This window comes from Pristiophorus japonicus, unplaced genomic scaffold (assembly GCF_044704955.1).
Source record: "Pristiophorus japonicus isolate sPriJap1 unplaced genomic scaffold, sPriJap1.hap1 HAP1_SCAFFOLD_608, whole genome shotgun sequence".
Classification (NCBI taxonomy): Eukaryota; Metazoa; Chordata; class Chondrichthyes; family Pristiophoridae; genus Pristiophorus; species Pristiophorus japonicus.
In genome coordinates this window covers 121,354-147,841 of record NW_027254518.1, presented here as the reverse complement: position 1 = coordinate 147,841, position 26,488 = coordinate 121,354, and the positions used below count along the sequence as shown (strand labels likewise).

Here is a 26,488-nt window from a genome sequence, read left to right as displayed (position 1 = left end):
ATTACACAATACAAGATCTACAATAGCCTGCTCCCTGATTGGTTCCATGACATATTGTTCTAGGAAACTGTCCCGAATGCATTCCATGAACTCGTCCTCCAGACTACCTTTGCCGATTTGATTTTCCCAGTCTATATGAAGATTAAAGTCCCCCACGATTATTGCATTATCTTTGTTACAAGCCCCTACTATTTCTTGAGTAATATTCTGTCCCAATGGTATAGCTACTGTTAGGGAGCCTGTATACTGCTCCCACCAATGTTTTATGCCCTTTGTTATTCCTTATCCCCACCCATACTGATCCTACTTCCTGTCTTTTCTAAATGTCAGGTAACCTGGAACATTTTGTTCCCAACCTTAGTCACCTTGCAATCACGTCTCTGTAATGGCTATTAGATAAAACTCATTTATTTCTATTTGTGCCACTACTTCATTATCTTGTTCCGAATGCTCGTGCATTCAGATAAAGATCCTTTCATTTAATTTTTCTACCATTATTCCCTGCTTTGACCTTCTCTGCTGCACTGTTACTGTTAAACTCTCTGTCCCTGCCAGTCACACTCTGCATAGTGTTACCCAAATTGCCAAGCTGCTCCATGGCATTGACCTTTCTCATTAGATATCTAAATTTTACCTCACCTGACTCCCCCCCGCCCCCGCCATTCTTTAGTTTAAAGCCCTATCTACAGCCCTAGTTATTCGATTCGCCAGCACGCTGGTTCCAGCCCGGTTTAAGTGAAGTCCGTCCCAACGGAACAGCTCCCTCTTACCCCAGTTCTGGTGCCAGTGCCGCATGAATTGAAACCCCTTCCTCCCACACCACTTTTTGAGCCACGCATTTAACTCTCTGATCTGCTTGACTCGATGACAATTTGTGTGAGACTCAGGTAGCAATCCAGAGATTATTACTCTTGAATTTCTGCTTGTTAATTTAGACCCTAGTTTCTCAAATTCCCACAGCAGAACCTCATTGTTAGTTCTACCTATGTCAGTGGTTCCTACGTGGACCACGACAACTAGATCCTCCCCCTCCCATTCCAAGTTCTTCTCCAACTGCGAGGAGATATCTTTAACCCTGGCACCAGGCCGGCAACACAACCTTCGGGACTCCCTATCGTAGCTGCAGAGAACAATATCTATCCCTCTGACTATATTGTCCCCAACTACTTTACATCCTTCTCCCCCCACTTGGATGGCCCCTGTACCACGGTGTCGTGCTCAGTTTGCCCATCCTCCCTGCAGTCCTTTTCCTCATCCATACAGGGAGCAAGTGCCTCGTACCTGTTGGGCAGGGTCAAGGGTCGAGGCTCCTCCATCACTGCATCCTGGGTCCCCATACCTTCCTGACTCACAGTCACACCCTCCGGTCCCTGACCGTTGACTAACTCTAAAGTACTACTTAACCTAAAGGTTGCGACCGGCTCCTGGAGCGAAGTGTCCAGGTGACCCTCCCCTTCCCTGATGCATCACAATGTCTGCAGTTCATACTCCAGCTCAACAACTCTGAGCCGAAGCTCCTTGAGCTGCAGGCACTTACTGCAGATGTGGTTACTCGGGATCACGATGCTCTCCACAAACTCCCACATTCTGCAGTTGGCACACACCACCTGCCCGGCCATCTCTAACCTTGTTTTATTTATTAATTAATTAGTTAAAGCTTTTATTCAATCGATATTTTAGTTTTATTGTTTGATTGTTTTACCTAGTTTAAGTTATTAATTTAATAAGTACTAGCAAGTTACAGTTTCTCGGCTCTTAATTTAACTCCCTTCCACAAAAGAAAGCTGTAATACTCACCAACCAATCACCTACCTGCTCTCCTGTGACTCGGAGCCTCGCCACTCCCGCTGCTTTATTACAGACCCGCCCTCGGGCCGCTCTCTATCCTCTCGCCAGTCCCGCTGCTTTATTACAGACCCGCTCTCGGGCCGCTCTCTATCCTCTCGCTGCTGACATGGAGGAGGATTGAATGATTGTGGTCAGAGCTTCTGCTATCTCCACCCTAGCTTCCCTCAGCAAACTAGGATGCATCCCATCTGGAGTGGATGGCTTGTTAACTTTGAGTGATGCCAACCTATGTAGCACCTCCTCGCCATCTATTTTTATCCTATCCAATATCTCTACTCTCCCTTTCTCTCCTCCAACATTAACAACAACAACTACAACTTGTATTTATATAGCGCCTTTAACGTAGTGAAACGTCCCAATGCGCTTCACAGGAGTATTATGAGATAAAGAATTTGACACCGAGTCATATAAGTAGAAATTAGCGCAGGTGACCTTGGTCAAAGAGGTACGTTTTAAGGAGCGTCTTCAAGGAGGAGAGAGAGGCAGAGAGGTTTAGGGAGGGAGTTCCAGAGCTAGGAGCCCAGGCAACAGAAGGCACGGCCACCAATGGTTGAGCGATTATAATCAGGGATGCTCAAGAGGGCAGAATTAGAGGAGCGCGGACATCTCGGGGGGGGGGGGGGGGGTGGGGTGGGGGTTTGCAGGACTGGAGGAGATTACAGAGACAGGGAGGGGCGACCCCATGGAGGGATTTGAAAATAAGGATAAGAATTTTGAAATCGAGGCGTTGCTTAATGGGTGAGCGGGACTTGGCTCCCCATGTCCTAATGCGCACCGAGTTTTGGATCACCTCTAGTTTACGTAGGGTAGAATGTGGGAAGCCAGCCAGGAGTGCGTTGGTATAGTCAAGTCTAGAGGTAACAAAGGCACGTGTGAGGGTTTCAGCAGCGGATAGCTGAGACAAGGGCGGAGAAGGAAATAGACGGTCTTCGTTATGCTGCAGTTATGTGGTTGAAAGCTCATTTCAGGGTCAAATATGACACCAAGGTTGCGAACAGTCTGGTTCAGCCTCAGACAGGCGATGGAGTCAGTGTCTAGGGAACGGAGTTTGTGTTTGGGACCGAAAACAATGGCTTCGGTCTTCCCAATATTTAATTGGAGAAAATTTCTGCTCATCCAGAGCTGCTTGTTTGACAATTTAGAGACCGTGGAGGGGTAGAGAGAAGTGGCAGTGAGGTAGAGCTGGGTGTCGTCAGTGTACAGATGGAAATTGATGCTGTATTTCCGGATGGTGTCGCCAAGGGGCAACAGAAATAGGAGGGGGCCAAGGATAGATCCTGGGGGACACCAGAGGTAATGGTGCAGGAGTAGGAAGAGAAGCCGTTGAGGGGATTTATAGCCGGGATTTATCTTCACATTCCAGAACGATTGTGGAATAGTGAGCAGTTTTGGGAGCCGAGAGCAGGACCCGATAATGCTTTATGTGGCCCAGCCAGATCTGGCGGTGAATGGCTAAACCAGTTGTCCACCATATCCGTTCAAGTCTGTGTCCCTTGGACTGAAGGGAGCGAAGATCAGGGATGTACCAGGGGGAACGGCCAGGGTGAGCGAGAGTAATTATTTTGACAGGGACTAGGGCACCTAAGGTGGTGGTGAGGGTGCGGTTGAGCAGATCGGTGGCTGCAGAAATGTCATGGTGAATGGAAGGCCAAAGGCTTCGTCTTCTTTTGTGAAGACAGATACAAAGTCCTCATTTAGAACCTCAGTCATGGCCTCTACTTCCACAAGATAATTTATTTTCTTGTCCACACCATTCCTTTCACTATCCTTTTACTTTTTATATGTTTATAAAAGATTTTTGGGTTCCCTTTTGTGTTCACGTGTTCCTGGCCAGTCGTTGCCTCCACCTGCACTGAATTCCTCCTCAAATCACTGAGATTGGCTCTCTTCCACCGTTTATTTTTGACCCTTTCCATAACTACTTTAAACCGCACTCGCACACTCTCACACTCTCACTCTCTCACTCTCTCACTCTCTCACTCTCACTCTCACACTCTCCCTCTCCCTCTCTCACTCTCCCTCTCCCTCTCTCACTCTCACTCTCACTCTCTCACTCTCACTCTCACTCTCACTCTCACTCTCACACTCACTCTCTCTCGCACTCTCTCTCTCTCTCACACTCTCACACTCTCACTCTCGCACTCTCTCTCTCTCTCACACTCTCGCACTCTCGCACTCTCTCACTCTCTCACTCTCTCACTCTCGCATTCTCTCTCACATTCGCACTCTCGCACTCTCGCACTCTCGCACTCTTGCACTCTTGCACACTCGCACTCTCGCACTCTCTCACGCACTCTCGCTCTCTCTCACTCTCTCACACTCTCGCACTCTCGCACTCTCGCACTCTCGCACTCTCTCACTCTCTCACTCTCTCACTCTCTCACTCTCTCACACTCTCGCACTCTCTCTCTTGCTCTCTCTCTCACTCTCACGCACTCTCGCACTCTCGCACTCTCGCACTCTCTCACTCTCTCACTCTCTCACTCTCACACACATACCACAATGCCTGGTGAGAAGATGTTATGGACTGTTCTGTTATGAGCTGTTGCCTTGCTCGATGCATACAGTCACCTGCACTGTTGATGTTCTTTAATGTGCTTGATTTTAAAATTCTTTGATAGTTAATTGATGCCACGATAAGGATATCACAGCTGCTGACCTCGAGCATAGCAACTGACAGGAGCAGGACACCATGACGCGTGAGGAAGAGATGCCGGATTGGGAAGGAGCCCAGGAATTTTACAGCAAATACGACGCAAAGGATATTCTCGGCCGGTAATGCTCTCGGGCTTTGTTCCATGTGTTGCATAACACTGCAGTAAAATGTGTCCCAGTAATTGTATCATCAAATTCTGCACTCGGCAAACAGTGAGAACTGCAGAGTTCTTTATAGTCCTGATCGTACACATTCCTCCTTCCATCTCCTACGGAGCTGAGAATAAGTCAATTTTTATCTGGAAAAAATGTACTTTAAATGGGAGATGGATGAGACCAAAACCAAGCTTTTTATCACTAACCGGGAGATTAATCACATCAGGTTTGACTCTGTATAGACCCCTCTCATCTTCTTGTTTTGTTTAATTTGTTAATTCTGAAGGCTCTGTGCCTCAATGCGTGGAGTATTCGGAATAAGGTGGACGAATTAACTGTGCAGATAGCAGTTAACAGATATGATGTAATTGGCATCACGGAGACATGGCTCCAGGATGACCAAGGCTGGGAACTCAACATCCAGGGGTATTCAACATTTAGGAAGGATAGACAGAGAGGAAAAGGAGGCGGGGTGGCGTTGCTGGTTAAAGAGGAAATTAATGCAATAGTAAGGAGGGACATTAGCCTGGATGATGTGGAATCGGTATGGGTGCAGCTGCGGTATACCGAAGGGCAGAAAACGCGAGTGGGAGTTGTGTACAGACCACCAAATAGTAGTGAGGTTGGGGACAGCATCAAACAAGAAATAAGGAATGTGTGCAATAAAGGTACAGCAGTTATCATGGGCGACTTTAATCTACATATTGATTGGGCTAACCAAACTGGTAACAATGCAGTGGAGGAGGATTTCCTGGAGTGTATTAGAGATGGTTTTCTAGTCCAATATGTCGAGGAGCCAACTCGAGAGCTGGCCATCCTAGACTGGGTGATGTGTAATGAGAAGGGACTAATTAGCAATCTTGTTGTGCGAGGCCCCTTGGGGAAGAGTGACCATAATATGGTAGAATTCTTTATTAAGATAGAGAGTGACACAGTTAATTCGGAAAGTAGGGTCCTGAATTTAAGGAAAGGTAACTTCGACGGTATGAGGCGTCAATTGGCTAGAATAGACTGGCAAAGGATACTTAAAGGGTTGACGGTGGATAAGCAATGGCAAACATTTAAAGATCACATGGATGAACTTCAGCAATTTTCATCCCTGTCTGGAGTAAAAATAAAATGGGGAAGGTGGCTCAACCGTGGCTAACAAGGGAAATTAAGATAGTGTTAAAACCAAGGAAGAGGCATATAAATTGGCTAGAAAAAGCAACAAACCTGAGAACTGGGAGAAATGTAGACTTCAACAGAGGAGGACTAAGGATTTAATTAAGAGGGGAAAAATAGAGAACAAGTGGAAGCTTGCCGGGAACATAAAAACTGACTGCAAAAGCTTCTATAAATATGTGAAGAGAAAAAGATTAGTGAAGACAAATGTAGGTCCCTTGCAGTCGGATTCAGGTGAATTTATAATGGGGAACAAAGAAATGGCAGACCAATTGAACAAATACTTCAGTTCTGTCTTCACGAAGGAAGACACAAATAACCTTCCGAATGTACTAGGGGATAGTGGGTCTAGTGAGAAGGAGGAACTGAAGGATATCCTTATTAGGCGGGAAATTGTGTTATAGAAATTGAAGGGATTGAAGGCTGATATGTCCCCGGGGCCTGATAGTCTGCATCCCAGAGTATTTAAGGAAGTGGCCCTAAAAATAGTGGATGCATTGGTGATCATTTTCCAACAGTCTGTCGACTCTGGATCACTTCCTATGGACTGGAGGGTAGCTAATGTAACACCACTTTTTAAAAAAGGAGGGAGAGAGAAAACGGGTTAGCCTGACATCAGTAGTGGGGAAAGTGTTGGAATCAATCATTAAGGATGAAATAGCAGCGCATTTGGAAAGCAGTGACAGGATCGGTCCAAGTCAGCATGGATTTATGAAAGGGAAATCATGCTTGACGAATCTTCTGGAATTGTTTGAGGGTGTAACTAGCAGAGTGGACAAGGGAGAACCAGTGGATGTGGTGTATTTGGACTTTCAAAAGGCTTTTGACAAGGTCCCGCACAAGAGATTGGTGTGCAAAATCAAAGCACATGGTATTGGGGATAATGTACTGACGTGGATAGAGAACTGGTTGGCAGACAGGAAGCAGAGAGTCGGGATAAACGGGTCCGTTTCAGAATGGCAGGCAGTGACTAGTGGAGTGCCGCAGGGCTCAGTGTTGGGACCCCAGCTCTTTACAATATACATTAACGATTTAGATGAAGGAATTGAGTGTAATGTCTCCAAGTTTGCAGATGACACTAAGCTGGGTGGCGATGTGAGCTGTGAGGAGGACACTAAGAGGCTGCAGGGTGACTTGGACAGGTTAGGTAAGTGGGCAAATGCATGGCAGATGCAGTATAATGTGGATAAATGTGAGGTTATCCATTTTGGGGGCAAAAACACGAAGGCAGAATATTATCTGAATGGCGGCAGATTAGGAAAAGGGGAAGTGCAGCGTGACCTGGGTGTCATGGTACATCAGTCATTGAAAGTTGGCATGCAGGTACAGCAGGCAGTGAAGAAGGCAAATGGTATGTTGGTCTTCATAGCTAGGGGATTTGAGTATAGGAGCAGGGAGGTCTTACTGCAATTGTACAGGGCCTTGGTGAGGCCTCACCTGGGATATTGTGTTCAGTTTTGGTCTCCTAATCTGAGGAAGGACGTTCTTGCTATTGAGGGAGTGCAGCGAAGGTTCACCAGACTGATTCCAGGGATGGCTGGACTGACATATGAGGCGAGACTGGATCGACTGGGCTTGTATTCACTAGAGTTTAGAAGGATGAGAGGGGATCTCATCGAAACATATAAAATTCTGACGGGACTGGACAGGTTAGATGCGGGAAGAATGTTCCCGATGTTGGGGAAGTCCAGAACCAGGGGACATAGTCTTAGGATAAGGGGGAAGGCCATTTAGGACTGAGATGAGGAGAAACTTCTTCACTCAGAGAGTTGTTAACCTGTGGAATTCCCTGCCGCAGAGAGTTGTTGATGCCAGTTCATTGGATATATTCAAGAGGGAGTTAGATATGGCCCTTACGGCTAAAAGGATCAAGGGGTATGGAGAGAAAGCAGGAAAGGGGTACTGAGGTGAATGATCAGCCATGATCTTATTGAATTGCGGTGCAGGCTCGAAGGGCCGAATAGCCTACTCCGGCACCTATTTTCTATGTTTCTCTCATGGCTGTGTATCCTCTGACCCCTGAGTCAGCAATGCCGGAATCCCATTCCCAGAACTCAGACTGTGTTGTTAAGCAAGGTTCTTGTAAAGCGGCTTAGAGTCAATTCACTGTATGTGGGGTAGCTCCTCGCCACATTCTCCACCCTTGGCATTCAGTGTCAGTAACCATCGTGACATGCTGAAGTTTTCTGGACAGTCACAATGCTGATTTCTACATTTGTTCAAGAATTCCAAGATTGTTAGAAAATTGAAGTCCATGGGACAGTGGCAGCGTGGAAATGCAATTGTCTAAGCGACAGAAAGCAGAGAGTAGTGGTGAGGGGTGGTTTCTCCGACTGGAGGGAGGTGTACATTGGTGTTTCCCAGGGACCACTGCTCTTTGATACATATTAATGACCTGGACTTGGGTATACAGGACATAATTCCAAAGTTTACAGATGACACCGAACTCGGAAATGTAGTAAACAATAAGAAGGATAGTAACAGACTCCAGGGGGACAGACTGGAGCAAAATATTGTGCAGGCGGCAAAGCTGAAATAAAAACAGAAAATGCTCGAAATACTCAGCAAGTCAGGCAACATCTGAGGGACAGGCGAGGGTGTGTGGCCCAAATAAACGTTCTTTATACAAACACACAGAGTATAAGGAATACATCAAATGAACTGCAGGCGCAAATTCAACTTGGAGGGTATGACATGGTCGTCATTATTGAGACATGGCTGCAAGATGGTCAGGACTGGGAACTAAATATATCCGGTTATAAGATCTACAGAACAGATGGGGAAATGGTAGAGGAGTAGGGGTAGCCTTAATGATTAAGGATGAAATCATTTCAATGATAAGAGAGGATATAACGAGAGGTAAGCAGGCACTGGAGACTTTATGGGGAAAATAAAGAAATAGGAAAGGAGTTAAGACTGTAGTGGGAGTTGTGTATCGACCCCCTGGGAGCAGCTGTGAAGTGCTAGATTGTATAAATGCAGAGATTAGACAAGCGTGTAGTAAAGGCAGAGTGGTTTTAATGGGGGATTCTAACGTTCATATAGATTGGGATAAGCTGTCAGAAAGGCAGTGAATTTCTCAAGTGTGTCCGGAATAGTTTTCTACAACAATATGTTCTAGAGGCAACAAGGGGGCATGGCACATTAGATTGAGTAATGAGTCAGATTTAGTTAACAGCCTAACTGTGTGAACATTTATCCAATAACGGTCATAACATGATTGTGTTCAACGTAACGTTTGAAAGGGAGAAACGTGAATCAGCCACTGAGATTCTAGATTTGGGTAAGGCTGACTTTAAAGCGATGAGACACAGACTGTCCACAGAAAACTGGGCAAATCTGTTAATAGGTAAATCCACAGAAGATCAGTGGGAGATGTTCAAAAAATAATGTAATGTGATATCCCTGAGGGGCAAGAGCTCTACTTGCCAAAAACAACAGCCTTGGACGACTAAAGAGTGAGGGACAGCACAAAACTCAAAGAAAAAGCAGACAGAAATAGCCCAGATCCTGGTAAATGGGAAAGATACAAAGAGCAGCAAAGGCTCACAATACATACAGTAAGATCTATAAACAGGGAGTATGAACGGAAACTTGCAAGGAATATCAAAATCAATACAAACTTTTTTTACAATTATATTTGGAAAAAGAGGTTGGTCAGGAGCAATGTGGGCCCCTTGAAAACTGATAATGGTGATATTGTCAATGATTAGGAAATGGCGGACATGTTGAGTAATTACTTTGTGTCAGTATTTACAGTAGAGGAAGGGGAAACATGCCAGAACTCCCAAGGGAACTAAATCAAGGACAGAGACTCAATAAAATTAATGTCAGTAAAGTAACAGAAATGAAGAAAATATTGGCACTGAAGAGTGACAGAACCCCAGGACCAGCTGGTTTCCATCCCAGGGGTTTAAAGGAAGGAGATGAGCACATTGCAGATACCCCAACTATAATCTTCCAAAGTTCTCTCGATTCAGGAACCGTTACTTTAGATTAGAAATTTGTGCATGTCACTCCGCTATTTAAGGATGGTGAGAGAACACCCAGGGAATTATAGACCAGTTAGCCCAACATCGGTTGTGGGGAAATAGCTAGAGTCTAGAATTAAGGATAGAGTGACTGAACACCTCAACAATTGTCAGTTGTTCAGAGAGAGTCAGCATGGATTTGTGGAAGCTAGGTCATGCCTGACAAACCTGACTCCATTTTTTTGAAGAGTTGACTAAAGTAATGGACAGGGGAATGTCTATGGGTGTTATTTATATGGACTTCCAGAAGGCATTTGGTAAAGTCCCACATAAGAGTCTGTTTACTAAGGTAGAACCCCATGGAATTGCGGCGGATTACTGACCTGGTTAGGAACTGGCTAAGTGGCAGGAGACAGGCAGTCTTGATAATAGGGAGGTTCTCGAATTGGCAGGATGTGACTAGTGCTGTCCCGCAGGGATCTGTGTTGGGGCCTCAACTATTCACAGTATTTATTAACGACTTAGATGAGGGCATAGAAAGTCATAAAATCAAATTTGCGATGACACAAAGATAGGCGGCATTGCAGGCAGTGTAGATGAAAGCATAAAATTACACAGGGATATCGACAGATTAAGTGAATTAAGCAAATGTGAGGTCATCCACTTTGGATCTAAAAAGGATAGAACAGGGCACTTTCTAAATGGAGAAAGGCTAGAAACAGTGGCGGGCCAAAGAGACTTGTGAGTCCAGGTACACAGATCATTAAAATATCACGAACAGGTACAGAGAATAGTTTAAAAGGCTTTTATATCCAGAGGACGAGAACACAAGGGGTAGAAGTTATGCTGCAGCTGTACAAAGCCCTGGTTAGACCACACCTGGAGCACTGTGAGCAGTTCTGGGCACCACACCTGAGGGAGGATATATCGGCCTTGGAGGGAGGGCAGCGAGCGTTTACCAGAATGATATCCAGACTCCAAGGGGTTAAGTTATGAGGAGAGATTATTCAAATTTGGGTTATATTCCCTAGAATTTAGACGGTTAAGGGGTGATCTGATCAAACCTTTCAAGATATTAGGGGGAACAGATAGGGTAGATTGAGAGAACCTATTCCCACTGGTTGGGGAGTTGAGGACCAGGAGGCACAGTCTAAAAATTAGAGCCAGGCCTTTCAGGAGCGAGATGAGGAAACACTTCTACACATACAGGGTGGTAGAAGTTTGGAACTCTCTTTTGCAAACAGCAATTGATCCTTGATCAGTTGTTGATTTAACATCTGAGATTGATAGCTTTCTGTTAACCTAAGGGATATGGGGCTAAAGCGGGTATTTGGAGTTAGGTCGCAGATCAGCCATGATCATTTTGAATGGCCTTCTCCTGTTCCTATGTCCCTCCCTCCCCCAGTCAGGTCATGGGCAGTGCCCCCCCTCCCCCAGTCAGACCGTGGGCAGGGCCCCCCCACAGTCAGACCGTGGGCAGTGCCCCCCTCCCCCAGTCAGACCGTGGGCAGTGCCCCCCCCACAGTCAGACTGTGGGCAGTGCCCCCCCACAGTCAGACCGTGGGCAGTGCCCCCTCCCTCAGTCAGACCGTGGGCAGTGCCCCCCCACAGTCAGACCGTGGGCAGTGCCCCCCCCCCACAGTCAGACCGTGGGCAGTGCCCCCTCCCTCCATCAGACTGTGGGCAGTGCCCCCTCCCTCTATCAGACCGTGGGCAGTGCCCCCCTCCCCCAGTCAGACCGTGGGAAGTGCCCCCCCCACAGTCAGACCTTGGGCAGTGCCCCCTCCCTCCATCAGACCGTGGGCAGTGCCCCCTCCCTCCATCAGACCGTGGGCAGTGCCCCCCTCCCCCAGTCAGACCGTGGGCAGTGCCCCCTCCCTCCATCAGACCGTGGGCAGTGCCCCCACCTCCCCCAGTCAGACCGTGGGCAGTGCCCCCTCCCTCCATCAGACCGTGGGCAGTGCACCCTCCTCCCCCAGTCAGACCGTGGGCAGTGCCCCCTCCCTCCATCAGACCGTGGGCAGTGCCCCCTCCCTCCATCAGACCGTGGGCAGTGCCCCCCCCAGTCAGAACGTGGGCAGTGCCCCCCCCAGTCAGACCGAGGGCAGTGCCCCACTCCCCCCCCCCCCCAATCAGACCGTGGGCAGTGCCCCACTCCCCCACTCCCCCCCAGTCAGACCGTGGGCAGCGCTCCACTCTCCCCCCCCCCCCCAGTCAGACCGTGGGCAGTGCCCCACTCTCCCCCACGCCCCCCCCAGTCAGACCATGGGCAGTGCCCCCTCCCTCCATCAGACCGTGGGCAGTGCCCCCTCCCTCCATCAGACCGTGGGCAGTGCCCCCCTTCCCCAGTCAGACCGTGGGCAGTGCCCCCTCCCTCCATCAGACCGTGGGCAGTGCCCCCCCTCCTCCAGTCAGACCGTGGGCAGTGCCCCCCCCCCGTCAGACCGAGGGCAGTGCCCCACTCCCCCCCCCCCCCCCAGTCAGACCGTGGCAGCGCTCCACTCCCCCCCCCCCCCCCCAGTCAGACCGTGGGCAGTGCCCCACTCTCCCCCCCGCCCCCCCCCCCAGTCACTCCGTGAGCAGCGCTCCACTGCCCCCCCCCCCCAGTCAGACCGTGGGCAGCGCTCCACTCCCTCCCCCCAGTCACACCGTGAGCAGTGCCCCACTCTCTTCCCCCCCAGTCAGACCATGAGCAGTGCCCCCCATCCCTCCCCCCCAGTCAGACCGTGGGCAGTGCCCCCCTCCCCCCCCAGTCAGACCGTGGGCAGTGCCCCTCCCCCAGTCAGACCGTGGGCAGTGCCCCTCCCCCAGTCAGACCGTGGGCAGTGCCCCTCCCCCAGTCAGACCGTGGGCAGTGCCCCCCCCCAGTCAGACCGTGGGCAGTGCCCCCCCCAGTCAGACCGTGGGCAGTGCCCCCCCCCCCCCCCCCCGCCAGTCAGACCGTGGGCAGTGCCTCTCCCCCAGTCAGACTGTGGGTAGCCCCCCCACACAGGAGGCAGGAGCAGCAACACTTGCAATGATGGTGATGTAAGAGAGGAAAGGTGTGAACGAACGGGTAGGGGATGGGGGGAATAAAACTATTCGATATCCGGGGGGGCATGACCGATAAGATTGTCACTTCTGCGCCCCGGTGTACTCTTGGTGTGGTTTGTGATTTTATGACCTTTTCAAAAATTCTGGGAATACAATATTCACTTTTACTCTGTACTGGAAAATCATACAATCAGTGTGATTTTGAAGCAAAAGACTTCCCATTTTCACTAAATAACGGAGAGTTTTCCAGTTTTGTGCCCTTGGTCTCTCACTTCGCCTGCTCATCACATACATTTCCCAGAGCATTCACTCCCCCAAAGTCTCCTGTCCAGACTGTTGTATGGAGATTTTCTATGGCCCGGATTTCTCAATGTTTCGGTGAGAATTGGAGCCATCGGCAGTATAGTAACGAGTCACTCAAGGCATGAAGTTACAGCTTGTGTTGAGTGATCTGATCTGAACCAGGATGGTACTGGGGGCCATTACTTGTTCCCCAAGTATGTTGCAGTAGGTGTGTGTGTCGTGAGCTTGGACTGAATCACAAAGGTGATTCGTGAGCCATGAAACAGTCCTGTAGCTCAACACTTCCAGGGGAGGTCAGATAGAAAACCGGATGGGAAAACGTTAACTGCCCTGTGTAAAATCTTTGCTGTTTGTAAAGGCTAATGTTGGACTGCCGCCTTGTTCTTTGTTTCATTGCTTTAAACGTCAGATTACACACTCACTCAGTGGCAGTAATGGCACGATTAGGTCTTCATTTAAACTGGAATTTAGAAGGATGAGAGGGGAACTCATAGAAACATATTAAATTCTGACGGGATTGGACAGGTTAGATGCAGGAAGAATATTCCCGATGTTGGGGAAGTCCAGAACCAGGGATGACAGTCTAAGGATAAGGGGTAAGCCATTTAGGACTGAGATGAGGAGAAACTTTTTCACCCAGAGAATTGTGAACCTGTGGAATTCTTTACCACAGAAAGTTGTTGATGCCAGTTCGTTGGATATATTCAAAAGGGAGTTAGATGTGGCCCTTACAGCTAATGGGATCAGGGAGTATGGAGAGAAAGCAGGAGTAGGGTACTGAAGTTGCATGATCAGCCATGATCATATTGAATGGTGGTGCTGGCTCGAAGGGCCGAATGGCCTACCCCTGCACCTATTTTCTATGTTTAAACATTCATACGACGCAAAAATCAGTATGCAAGTTACTGAGACATACACTTCACAAACCCAGTGTGTGCTCTCTGCTTGTGAGACACACACGTTCTGTTTTCCAGTGTCTGTTAAAACTGTGTTCACTCACATCTCTTATACAACATCTTTAAACTCTACACTCCATGCATATTGTCAATAAATCATATTACAGCAAAACTACATACAGATTCCAACAGACTGACAATGTAAAGTAAAGAACCAACCACTCAACGTCCTGAAATTGGTTAATGCCGCAGTCGACTCTGGCCATGAATTTATTACTATAACACACAGGTGACCCAATTGATACATTTGAATATGGCAGAATGACTCTCACACCTTCTAGCGTCTCCTTTCCTGTTGAGACATTCTCTGCTTTAATCTAAACTTCAATTTACAATCCATGCTCATCAGAAAAGCTGCTTAAACTTTTAACCCAGCGTGTGTCATCTCAGGCTGCACCGAAAGCAAGGTGTTCGGGAAATACGGGCTCTCGCTCCCACATTAACACATTTTAAAGTACTCCCATTGAGGGGGGCAGGCATCTTCAGACCTTTCAACAAGCCCACACTTGCATTTACTCTGTTCAAACTGTCCGAACAGAGAGGCCATTTGTCGCAGCACAGCAGATGCTGTTCACTATCACACTCCATTCACAGATCCGGACAATGACTATTCCCAAGGTCAGTCTGTGGAGTTTATAAACCTTGGATGAGACCAGTTGGAGTTTATTTATTTACAGTTCTTTTTCTTCTCCTTCCAGGGGTGTAAGCAGTGTAGTCAGGCGCTGCATTGAGAAGAAGACAGATATAGAATATGCTGTGAAGATTATTGACATCACATCTGAGCAGCTGACTCCAGAGGAGCTGGAAGAGATCTACACATCCACAGTCCAGGAAATCAGCATCCTCAAGGAGGTGTCAGGGCATCCACATATAAGTGAGTAAAGCTCATTCAGGCTACTGAAGGACTACATAGAGCACAGCTCAAAGCAATGAGTAGAGGCCATGATTATATGCAGAGAGTCACTAACATCTGGGAGAGCTGTCCCACAGACTAGTCTGATGTAATCATACCCACAGAATCATACTTATAAACCAACATTCCAGGCTCTTCCATCACCATCCCTGGGTCTGTCCTGTCCCACTAGCAGGATAGTCCCACCAGAAGTGGGAGCACAGTGATACACAGTCGGGTGTGAGTTGCCCTGGGAGTCTTGCACATCGACTCTGAGCCCCATGAAGTCTCTTGTTACTAGGTCAAACATGGGAAGGGGACCTCCCTCAGCTGATGAATCAGTACTCCTCCATGTTGAAAGAAAAAGAAAGACTTGCCTTTATATAGCACTTTCCACGACCTCAGGACATATCAAAGCGTTTTACAGTCAACGGAGTACCTTTTTTGTTTGAAGTGTCGTAATGTAGGAACACCACTTGGAGGAAACACTGAGGGTAGTGAGGACACAGGATGTACTCTGTGTGGGGAACTTTAATGTCCTTCACCAAGAGGCTCGGTAGTTCCACCACAGTCCTTGTGGAGACCAAGTCCCGTCTTCATACTGAGGACACCCTCCATCGTGTTGTCTGGGTCCAATTTAGAACAGGTCTAGCAGCTCAAAACTGGGCATCCATGAGGCGCTGTGGGCCATCAGCAGCAGCAGAATTGTATTCCAGCACAATCATGGCCTCATGGCCCGGCATATCCCTCATCTACCACTACCGTCAAGCCAGACGACCAATACTGGTTCAATGAGGAGTGTAGAAGAGCATGTCGGGAGCAGCACCAGGCATATCTAAACAGAGGATAAAGTACCAGAGATATGAGAACAATTAAAAATAAATCAAAGAGACAAACTAACTAGATTTAATATAAATTAAAAAATGGTAATGGAGAAAATAATGAGAATGAAGATTGACAAATCTCCAGCTCCTGATGGTTCCCACCCCGGGAATTAAATGAAATAGGGGAAGAAATTGCAGATATTTCACTCATGATCTTCCACATCACCCTCAATTCAGACATTCTCACCTTGAATTGGAAAATTGCCAATGTCACTTCACTATTTAAGAATGGTGGGCGCAAGAAATTAGGAAATTATAGACTTATTAGTCTGATGTCAGTTGTGGGACAGAATGACTGAGCACTTGGGACAAATTAAGCTGACCAGAGAGCCAGCATGGACATGTAATGGGTCAGTCATAAGAACATAAGAATTAGGAAGAGGAGTCGGCCATTCGGCCCCTCGAGCCTGCTCCACCATTCAATAAGATCATGGCTGATCTTCTACCTCAACTCCACTTTCCTGCACTGTCCCCCTATCCCTTCATTCGCTTAATATCCAAAAATCTATCAATCTCTGTCTTGAATATACTCCTAAAGACTGAGCCTCCACAGCCCTCTGGGGTAGAGAATTCCAAAGATTCACCATCCTCTGAGTGAAGAAGTTTCTCCTCATCTCAGTCCTAAATGGCCGACCCCTTATTCTGAGACCGTGACCCCTGGTTCTAGACTCCCCAGCCAGGGGAAACATCCTCCCTGCATCTACTCTGTCGAGCCCTGTGAGAATTTTGTATGTTTCAATGAGATCACCGCTCAACATATCTAACAAACCTCGTTCAATTTTTTCAGGAGGTCACTAACGTGCTAGATAGGGAGTGTCTATGGATGTTATTTATATGGACTTCAAGATGACAATCAATAAGGTTCCACACAAGAGACTGTTAGCAAAACTGAGAGTGCATGGATTTGGAGGCAACCTGTTCATGTTGGTAGGGAATTGGTTCGGAGGTAGGAGACAGAGAGTAGGGATAGTGGGCATGTACTCCAGTTGGCATCATGTGACTAATGGTGACCTCTAGGGATCTGTACTGGGGCCTCAGCTTTTCACTATATTTATCAATAACTTAAATGAAGAACTAGAGATCTGTATATCCATGTTTGGTGATGACACTAAGTTAGGTGTCAAAGTAATCATCATAGGCAGTCCCTCGTATCGAGGATGACTTGCTTCTACGCCGAAAAGGGATGAGTTCACCGGTGTTTCAATGAAGGACCTAATATTCCAGATCCCGAACTACATCTTGAAGGGTGGAAGATGTCTGTGCGTGGATTTTTTTAACGTGTGGTGGCCGTTGCACACCAGCCACCACACGGGCTTGACAGAGCTCGGCCTTTATCCAGTGGCAAGGGTTAACCAAGACAACTGGAGACCAGCTCTGCTGCACGGACCTAGTGTGCACACATATCTCAGTGTGGGCTGGCCCGTGCTGCCCCTGGGCCCTCGCCTCTCCTGGGCCCCGAACTCACGCCTCTCCTGGGCCCCGATCGCATCCCTCTATGAACTCTTGTCGCTCCTTCGCCCCAACCTCGCTGCTTCTGCTGCACCTGCCCGCACTGCAGCAGCACGCGTCGCACAATAAATATTGTAGATGGGAGCAGAAAGTCACATTGATAGATTAAGTGAGTGAACAAAACTGTGGCAGATGCAGTTCAGTGTGGGGAAGTGTGAGGTCATCTACTTTTGACCTCAGAAAGATAGATCAGAGTATTTTCTGAAAAGTGAGAAACTAGGAATTGTTGATGAGCAAAGAGATTTAGGGGTCCATGTACAGAAATCTGTTGAGGCTGGGGGTCAATTGAAGGCTTCAAAGCTGAGATTGATTGATTTTTGTTGGGTAAAGGTATTAAAGGTTATGGAGACCAAGACGGGTAGGTGGAGTTAAGATACAGATCAGCCATGATCTGGCTGAATGGCAGAACAGGCTCGGAGGAGCTGAATGGCCTCCTCCTGTTCCTATGTTCCCAGTTATCCTTCTCGCCTCCTCCTACACCCTTTCCAGCATTCTGTCTCAATTCTCTTATTCTGGCATTTCACTTTTGTTTTTAATATTCCTTGGGCATCTCATTTATTTATTGTCCATCTCTAGTTGCCCTCGAGAAGGTGGTGGTGAGCCGCCTTCTTGAACCGCTGCAGTCCGTGTGGTGAAGGTGCTCCCACAGTGCTGTTAGGGAGGGAGTCCCAGGATTTTGACCCGGCGGCAATTAAGGAACGGCGATATATTTCTAAATCAGGATGGTGTTCCCATGCACCTGCTGCCCTTGTACTTCTAGAGGGTGGAGGTTGTGGGTTTGGGAGGTGCTGTTGAAGAAGCCTTGGCGAGTTCCGGTAGTGTATTGTGTACATAGTACACACTGCAGCCACGGTGCGCCGGTGGTAGAGGGAGTGGTTAAGGTGGTGATGGATTGCTGATCAAGCGGCCTGGTTTTGAGCTTCTTGAGTGTTCTTGCAGCTGCATCCATCCAGGCAAGTGGAGAGCATTCCATCACACTCCTGACTTGTGCCTTGCAGGAGAGGCTTTGGGGAATCAGGAGGTGAGCCACTTGCTGCAGAATACCCAGCCTCTGACCCGCTCTAGTAGTCAGGGCCTTTATGTTTCTGGTCAATGGTGACCTCTGGGATGTTGATGGTGGGGGATTCGGCGATGGTAATGCCGTTGAATGTCAAGGGGCGGTAGTTAGACTCCCTCTTGTTGAAGATGGTCAATGCCTGGAACTTGTGTGGTGCGAATGTTACTTGCCACTTATCAGCCCAAGCCTGAATGTTGTCCAGGTCTTGCTGTATGCGGGCATGGACTGCTCCATTATCTGAGGAGTTGCGAATGGAACTGAACACTCTGCAATCATCAGCAAACATCCCACTTCTGACCTTTTGATGGAGGGAAGGTCATTGATGAAGCAGCTGAAGATGGTTGGGCCTAGGACACTGCCCTGAGGAACCCCTGCAGCGATGTCCTGGGGCTGTGATGATTGGTCTCCAACAATACCAACCATCTTCCTTTGTGCTAGGTATGACTCCAGCCAGTGGAGAGTTTCACCCCTGATTTTTCATTGATTGTGGTTTTACTATGTCTCCTTGGTGCCATACTTGATTGAATGTTGCCTTGAAGTCAAGGGCAGTCACTCCTGTCTCACCTCTGTACTTCAATGGTTCTGGTGGAGCCCAAAGTGAGCATCAGTGAGTAGGTTGTTGCTGCTTGATAGCACTGTCGATGACTCCTTCCATTAGTTAGAGAGATGCTGATTTGGGTGACAATTAGCTGGGTTGGATTTGTCCTGTTCCTTATGGACAGGGCATATCTAAGCAATTTTCTACATTATCAGGTAGATGCCTGTGTTGTGAATGTACTGGAACAGCTTGGCTAGAGGTACGGCTAGTTCTAGAACACGGATCTTTAGCACTACAGCCGGGATATTGTCGGGGCCCGTAGCATTTGCTGTATCCAGTGCGCTCAGCCGTTTCTTGATATAAATTTCCGGAAACTGCCATCTGTGATGTTGGGGGCCGCAGGAGCAGACCGAGAAGGCTCATCCACTGGGCAGTTCTGCCTGCAGACGTTATGAATGCTTCAGTCTTGTCTTTTGCATTCGAGCTGGGCTCTACCATCACTGAGGATGGGCATGTGCATGGAGCCGCCTCCTCCCATTAATTATTTAAGAACATAAGAATTAGGAACAGGAGTAGGCCATCTAGCCCCTCGAGCCTGCTCCGCCATTCAACAAGATGATGGCTGATATGGCCGTGGACTCAGCTCCACTTACCCGCCCGCTCCCTATAACCCTTAATTCCCTTATTGGTTAAAAATCTATCTATCTGTGACTTGAATACATTCAATGAGCTAGCCTCAACTGTTTCCTTGGGCAGAGAATTCCACAGATTCACAACCCTCTGGGAGAAGAAATTCCTTCTCAACTCGGTTTTAAATTGGCTCCCCCGTATTTTGAGGCTGTGCCCCCTAGTTCTAGTCTCCCCGACCAGTGGAAACAACCTCTCTGCCTCTATCTTGTCTATCCCTTTCATTATTTTAAATGTTTCTATAAGATCACCCCTCATCCTTCTGAACTCCAACGAGTAAAGACCCAGTCTACTCAATCTATCATCATAAGGTAACCCCCTCATCTCCGGAATCAGCCGAGTGAATCGTCTCTGTACCCCCTACAAAGCTAGTATATCCTTCCTTAAGAAAGGTGACCAAAACTGCACGCAGTACTCCAGGTGCAGCCTCACAGGACCTCCCTGCTTTTGTACTCCATCCCTCTCGCAATGAAGGCCAACATTCCATTTGCCTTCCTGATTACCTGCTGCACCTGCAAACTAATTTTTTGGGATTCATGCACAAGGACCCCCAGCATGTTGTAATTTCTCCCCATTCAAATAATATTCCCTTTTACTGTTTTTTTTTCCCAAGGTGGATGACCTCACATTTTCCGACATTGTATTCCATCTGCCAAACCTTAGCCCATTCGCTTAACCTATCTAAATCTCTTTGCAGCCTCTCTGTGTCCTCTACACATCCCGCTTTCCCACTAATCTTTGGGTCATCTGCAAATTTTGTTACACTACACTCTGTCCCCTCTTCCAGGTCATCTATGTATATTGTAAACAGTTGTGGTCCCAGCACCGATCCCTGTGGCACACCACTAACCACCGATTTCCAACCCGAAAAGGACCCATTTATCCCGACTCTCTGCTTTCTGTTAGCTAGCCAATTCTCTATCCATGCTAATACATTTCCTTTGACTCCGTGTACCTTTATCTTCTGCAGTAACCTTTTGTGTGGCACCTTATCGAATGCCTTTTGGAAATCTAAATACACCACATCCATCGGTGTACCTCTATCCACCATGCTCGTTATATCCTCAAAGAATTCCAGTAAATTAGTTAAACATGATTTCCCCTTCATGAATCCATGTTGCGTCTGCTTGATTGCACTATTCCTATCTAGATGTCCCGCTATTTCTTTCTTAATGATAGCTTCAGGCATTTTCCCCACTATAGATGTTAAACTAATCGGCCTATAGTTACCTGCCTTTTGTCTGCCCCCTTTTTTAAACAGAGGCATTACATTAGCTGCTTTCCAATCCACCCCAGAGTCCAGAGAATTTTGGTAGATTATAACGAATGCATCTGCTATAACTTCCGCCATCTCTTTTAATAACCTGGGATGCATTTCATCAGGACCAGGGGACTTGTCTACCTTGAGTCCTATTAGCCTGTCCAGCACTACCCCCCTAGTGATAATGATTATCTCAAGGTCCTCCCTTCCCACATTCCCGTGACCAGCAATTTTTGGCATGGTTTTTGTGTCTTCCACAGTGAAGACCGAAGCAAAATAATTGTTTAAGGTCTCAGCCATTTCCACATTTCCCATTATTAAATTCCTGTTCTTATCTTCTAAGGGACCAACATTTACTTTAGTCACTCTTTTCCGTTTTATATATCGGTAAAAGCTTTTACTATCTGTTTTTATGTTTTGCACAAGTTTACTTTCGTAATCTATCTTTCCTTTCTTTATTGCTTTCTTGGTCATTCTTTGCTGTCGTTTAAAATTTTCCCAATCTTCTAGTTTCCCACTAACCTTGGGCACCTTATACGCATTGGTTTTTAATTTGATACTCTCCTTTATTTCCTTGGTTATCCACGGCTCGTTATCCCTTCTCTTACCGCCCTTTTTCACTGGAATATATTTTTGTTGAGCACTATGAAAGAGCTCCTTAAAAGTCCTCCACTGTTCCTCAATTGTGCCACCGTTTAGTCTGTGTTTCCAGTCTACTTTAGCCAATTCTGCCCTCATCCCACTGTAGTCCCCTTTGTTTCAGCATAGTACGCTTGTTTGAGACACTACTTCATCACCCTCAATCTGTAATACAAATTCAACCATACTGTGATCACTCATTCCGAGAGGATCTTTTACTAGGAGATCATTTATTATTCCTGTCTCATTACACAGGACCAGATCTAAGATAGCTTATTCCCTTGTAGGTTCTGTAACACACTGTTCTAAGAAACAATCCCATATCCATTCTATGAATTCCTCCTCCAGGCTACCCCGTGCGATTTGATTTGACCAATCGATATGTTGGTTAAAATCCCCCATGATTACTGCCGTTCCTTTTTCACATGCCTCCATTATTCCCTTGATTATTGCCCGCCCCACCGTGAAGTTATTATTTGGGGGCCTATAAACTACGCCCCCAGTGACTTTTTCCCCTTACTATCTCTAATTTTCCAACACCATTAACAACTGGATGTGGCAGGACTGCAGAGCTTGGATCTGATTCGTTGATTGTAGAATCGCTTAAGTCATAGAATCATGGAAATTTACAGGATAGATGGAGGCCATTCAGCCCATCGTATCTAAGCCAGATGAAAAAATGCGATCCAGCCTAATCCCACTTTCTAACTCTTGGTCCGTAACCCTGTAGGTTACGGAACTTCAGGTGCACATCCAAGTACTTTTTAAATGTGATGAGAGTTTCTGCCTATACCACCCTTTCAGGCAGTGAGTTCCAGACCCCCACCGCCCTCTGGGTGAAAAAAGTTCCCCATAACTTTCCTCTAAACCTCCTACCAATTACTATAAATCTATGCCCCCTGGTTATTGACCGCTCTGCTAAGGGAAATAGGCCCTTTCTGTCCACTCTATCTAGACCCCTCATAATTTTATACACCTCACTGTCTTCCCCCACAGCCGCCTCTGATCCAAAAAAACAAACCCCAGCCTATCCAAACTTAGTTCATAGCTAAAATTCTCCAGTCCAGGCAACATCCTCGAGAATCTGCTCTTAACTCTGCCTATAGCATGCTGCTTATGTTGTTTTTAATGACTGTTGTCCTATTTTGTAGCTTCACCGGGTTAGGATCAGGAGGAGGCCATTCAGCCTTTTGAGCCTGTTCTGCCATTCAGTTAGATCATGTCTGATCTGTGACTTAACCCCATCTACCTGCCTTGGTTCCATATCCCTCACTACCCTTACCACAAATTTATCAGTCTCAGTTTTGAATTTTTCACTCACCCGGCCTCAACAGCTTTCTGGGGACTCGAGTGCAGATTCTCATCACCCTTTGTGTGAAGACGTGCTTCCTGACATCACCCCTGAACGGCCTGGCTCTAATTCTAAAATTATGTTCCCCACCAGAGGAAATAGTTCCTCTCTCTCTACCCTCTCAAATCCTTTAATCCTCTTAAAAACCGCAACTGGGTCAGAGGAACACAAGCCTGCCCTTAGTATTTGACCCTGGAAACCAGTCTGCAGTGCAGTGAATCAAAGGCCTGGATCATGATGAAATTACTGAATGTAGATGACATATTGGAGGCTGTAAGCTTAATACAGAGAGAGGGAATGTCAGTAACTTAAAAAAAAGCAAGGGGATACAAGAAGCAACTTAAGTTACAACAACGCATTTGATTGAATGTTGAAACTGCCGCTGGGTGAATTTGTGCCGTGGGTTAGTCATTGCAAAAATGGCAACATTGTCACTGAATAGAACACAATATAAACCACCCTTGATCAATAAACCACCCTTGATCAATAAACCACCCTTGATCAATAAATCACCTTTGATCAATAAATCGCCCTTGGTTGAACATCTTGTGCTGTATCTAATTATGAATAGGTTTGTTCCATTTATGTATTTATGAATAACCTGGAATTAAATAGAAACTACAGCTTGGAAATGGGTCGTTTCCCCAGCCTGTCCACATGAGCTCATCCCATATCCCTGTATACTCTTTCCTTCAATCATCTATCCAACCTTTATCCATCTATATACATACATCATCATTATCATAGGCAGTCCCTTGAACAAGGATGACTTGCTTCCACACCAAAAGGGTTGAGTTCACAGATGTTTCAATGGAGGACCCGATGTTCCAGTCCTGAGCTCCAGGGGTGGAAGATGCCTGTGCGTGGATTTTTTTAACGTGTGGTGACCGTTGCACACCAGCCACCACACGGGCTTGACAGAGCTCGGCCTTTATCCATTGGCAAGGGTTAACCAGGACGACTGGAGACCTGCTCTGCTGCACGGACCTAGTGCGCACACATATCGCAGTATGGGCTGGCCTGTGCTGCCCCTGGGCCTTCGGCTCTTCTGGGCCCCGCACCCTCATTTGCCGCACTTCCGCTATGACCTTCCCACTCCTTCGCTGTGCCTGGACCCAGCCGATGCTCCTGCCCACACTCTAACCGGCGACCTGGGTCTTGATGACGTCACCTAGTCACCCTCCTCACAGTCGTTGCACACCTGGGACGACTCACGGTGGAAGCTGTAGTGGCCGTGCTCCAGCTCTTTATACTCCCGACCTGCGGTGGTGTCCTCTCGCAGGTCGGGGTGGCCCACGATATACACACACACATATGGTCCTCAACCATGTTCTATTTCTCACCCAGTAAAATAGGGATCCCCTTGTCTTCTTCACCTTCCACCCCAACAGCCTCCACAGTCAACGGATCATCCTCCGCCATTTCCGCAACCTCCAGCGTGATCCCACCACCCAATCACATCTTCCCCTCCCCTCCCCTCTCAGCATTCCGAAGGGACCACTCCCTCCGCGACACCCTGGCCCGCTCCTCAATCACCCCCAGCAATCCCTCCCCTTCCCACGGCACATTCAAGCACAGGAGTACAACCTTCTCGGTGAAACAACGATTTACTTGTACTTCTCGCAATTCAGTATACTGTATTCGCTGCTCACGATGCGGTCTCCTCTACATTGGGGAGACCAAACGCAGATTGGGTGACCGCTTTGCGGAACATCTCCGTTCAGTCTGCGAGCATGACCCTGAGCTTCCAGTGGCCTGTCACTTTAATTCCCCTCTCCACTCCCACTCTGACCTCTCCGTCCTCGGCCTCCTACACTGTTCCAATGTAGCTCCACGCAAGCTCGAGGAACAGCATCTCATCTTTGGATTAGAAACTTTACAGCCTTCTGGGCTCAACATCGAGTTCAACAATTTCAGACCATAACCCCTGCCCCTATTCTTTTGGAGGCAGCTGTTGATAGTTTTGCTATTCTCATTTACACCTCTTCGAGACCCATCTTTGTTATTTTACTTGTCCCATTACCATCTCCTTTTGCTTCTCACCATCATCCCTTTTGTATCTCAAATCTCTCCTGCCTCCCACCCTATCACAGACCTTCCCTTTTGTTCTATCCTCCCCTCCCCCTTTCCCTGCTTCTGCACTTGCTTAACCACTGTTATAGCTCAAACTTTTTCCAGTTCTGAAGAAAGGCGATTGACCTGAAACGTTAACTCTGTTTCTCTCTCCACAGCTGCTGCCTGACCCGCTGAGTATTTCCAGAATTCTCTGTTTTTATTTCTGATTTCCAGCATCGACAGTATTTTGCTTTACATACACATGGTCTGTTGTGTTCAGTGGTTTCATACACTTACATTATTAGAATGTGAATTTCCTCAGCTAAAAGTTGTTTAGAACGAATGTTTGACAAATTCCTTTACTCAAGGAAGAAACTTTTCTAGTCTCATCCCAGAAATCTTCTCAGAATTCTTGTCCTCTTCTCTTTATTGAGAGAATTGGACAATCTAACTTCACAAACCTGCCCACTGAGATAGGATTAGAAAATGTAGCTCCAGCTAAGAATCATAGAAATTTACAGCACGGAAGGAGGTAATATCGCCCCATCGTGTCCGCGCCGGCCGACCAAGAGCAATCCAGCCTAATCCCACTTTCCAGCTCTTGGTCCGAAGCCCGTAGGTTACGGCACTTCAGGTGCACATCTAAGTATTTTTAAATGTGGTGAGGGTTTCTGCCTCTACCACCCTTTCAGGCAGTGAGTTCCAGGCCCCGACCACCCTCTGGGTGAAGAAATTTCCCCTCAAATCCCCTCTAAACCTCCCCCCAATTACTTTAAATCTATGTCCCCTGGTTGTTGACCCCTTTGCCAAGGGAAAGAGGTCCTTCCTATCCACTCTATCCAGGCCCCTCATAATTTTATACACCTCAATCGGGTCTCCCCTCAGCCTCCTCTGTTCCAAAGAAAACAGTCGCAGCATCTCCAATCTTTCCTCATAGCCAAAATTCTCCAGTCCAGGCAACATTCTTGTAAATCTCCTCTGCACCCTTTCCAGTGCAATCACATCTTTCCTGTAATGTGGTGACCAGAACTGCACACAGTACTCCAGCTGCAGCCTAACCAGTGTTTTATACAGTTCAAGCACAACCTCCCTGCTCTTGTATTCCATGCCTCGACTAATAAAGGCAAGTATTCCATATGCCTTCTTAACCATCTTATCTACCTGGCCCGCTACCTTCAGGGATCTGTGGACCTGCACCCTAAGATCCCTTTGTTCCTCTACACTTTTCATTTAGCGTGCATTCCCTTGCCTTGTTAGCCCTCCCCAAATGCATTACCTCACACTTATCGGGATTGAATTCCATTTGCCACTGTTGTGCCCACCTGACCAGTCCATTGATACCTTCCTGCAGTCTGCAGCTTTTTTCTTCTCATTATCAACCACACAGCCTATTTTAGTATCATGTGCAAACTTCTTAATCATACCCCCAACATTCAAGTCTAGATCATTGATATATATACCACAAAAAGCAAGGGACCCAGCACTGAGCCCTGCGGAACCCCACTGGATACAGCCTTCCAGTCACAAAA

At 47.3% G+C, this 26,488-nt stretch overlaps 1 protein-coding gene across 1 annotated transcript in view; it reads left to right on the top strand.

Annotated features, from left to right (window-relative positions):
• LOC139255441 (phosphorylase b kinase gamma catalytic chain, skeletal muscle/heart isoform-like) overlaps nucleotides 1-26,488 on the top strand; it is a 111,916-nt gene that overhangs the window by 15,766 nt on the left and 69,662 nt on the right. Inside the window, exons 2-3 of the mRNA XM_070873921.1 lie at nucleotides 4,470-4,623; nucleotides 14,785-14,960. Coding sequence (XP_070730022.1) covers nucleotides 4,541-4,623; nucleotides 14,785-14,960 — 259 coding nt within the window. The 5' untranslated portion in view covers nucleotides 4,470-4,540. The remainder of the gene's footprint in view (nucleotides 1-4,469; nucleotides 4,624-14,784; nucleotides 14,961-26,488) is intronic.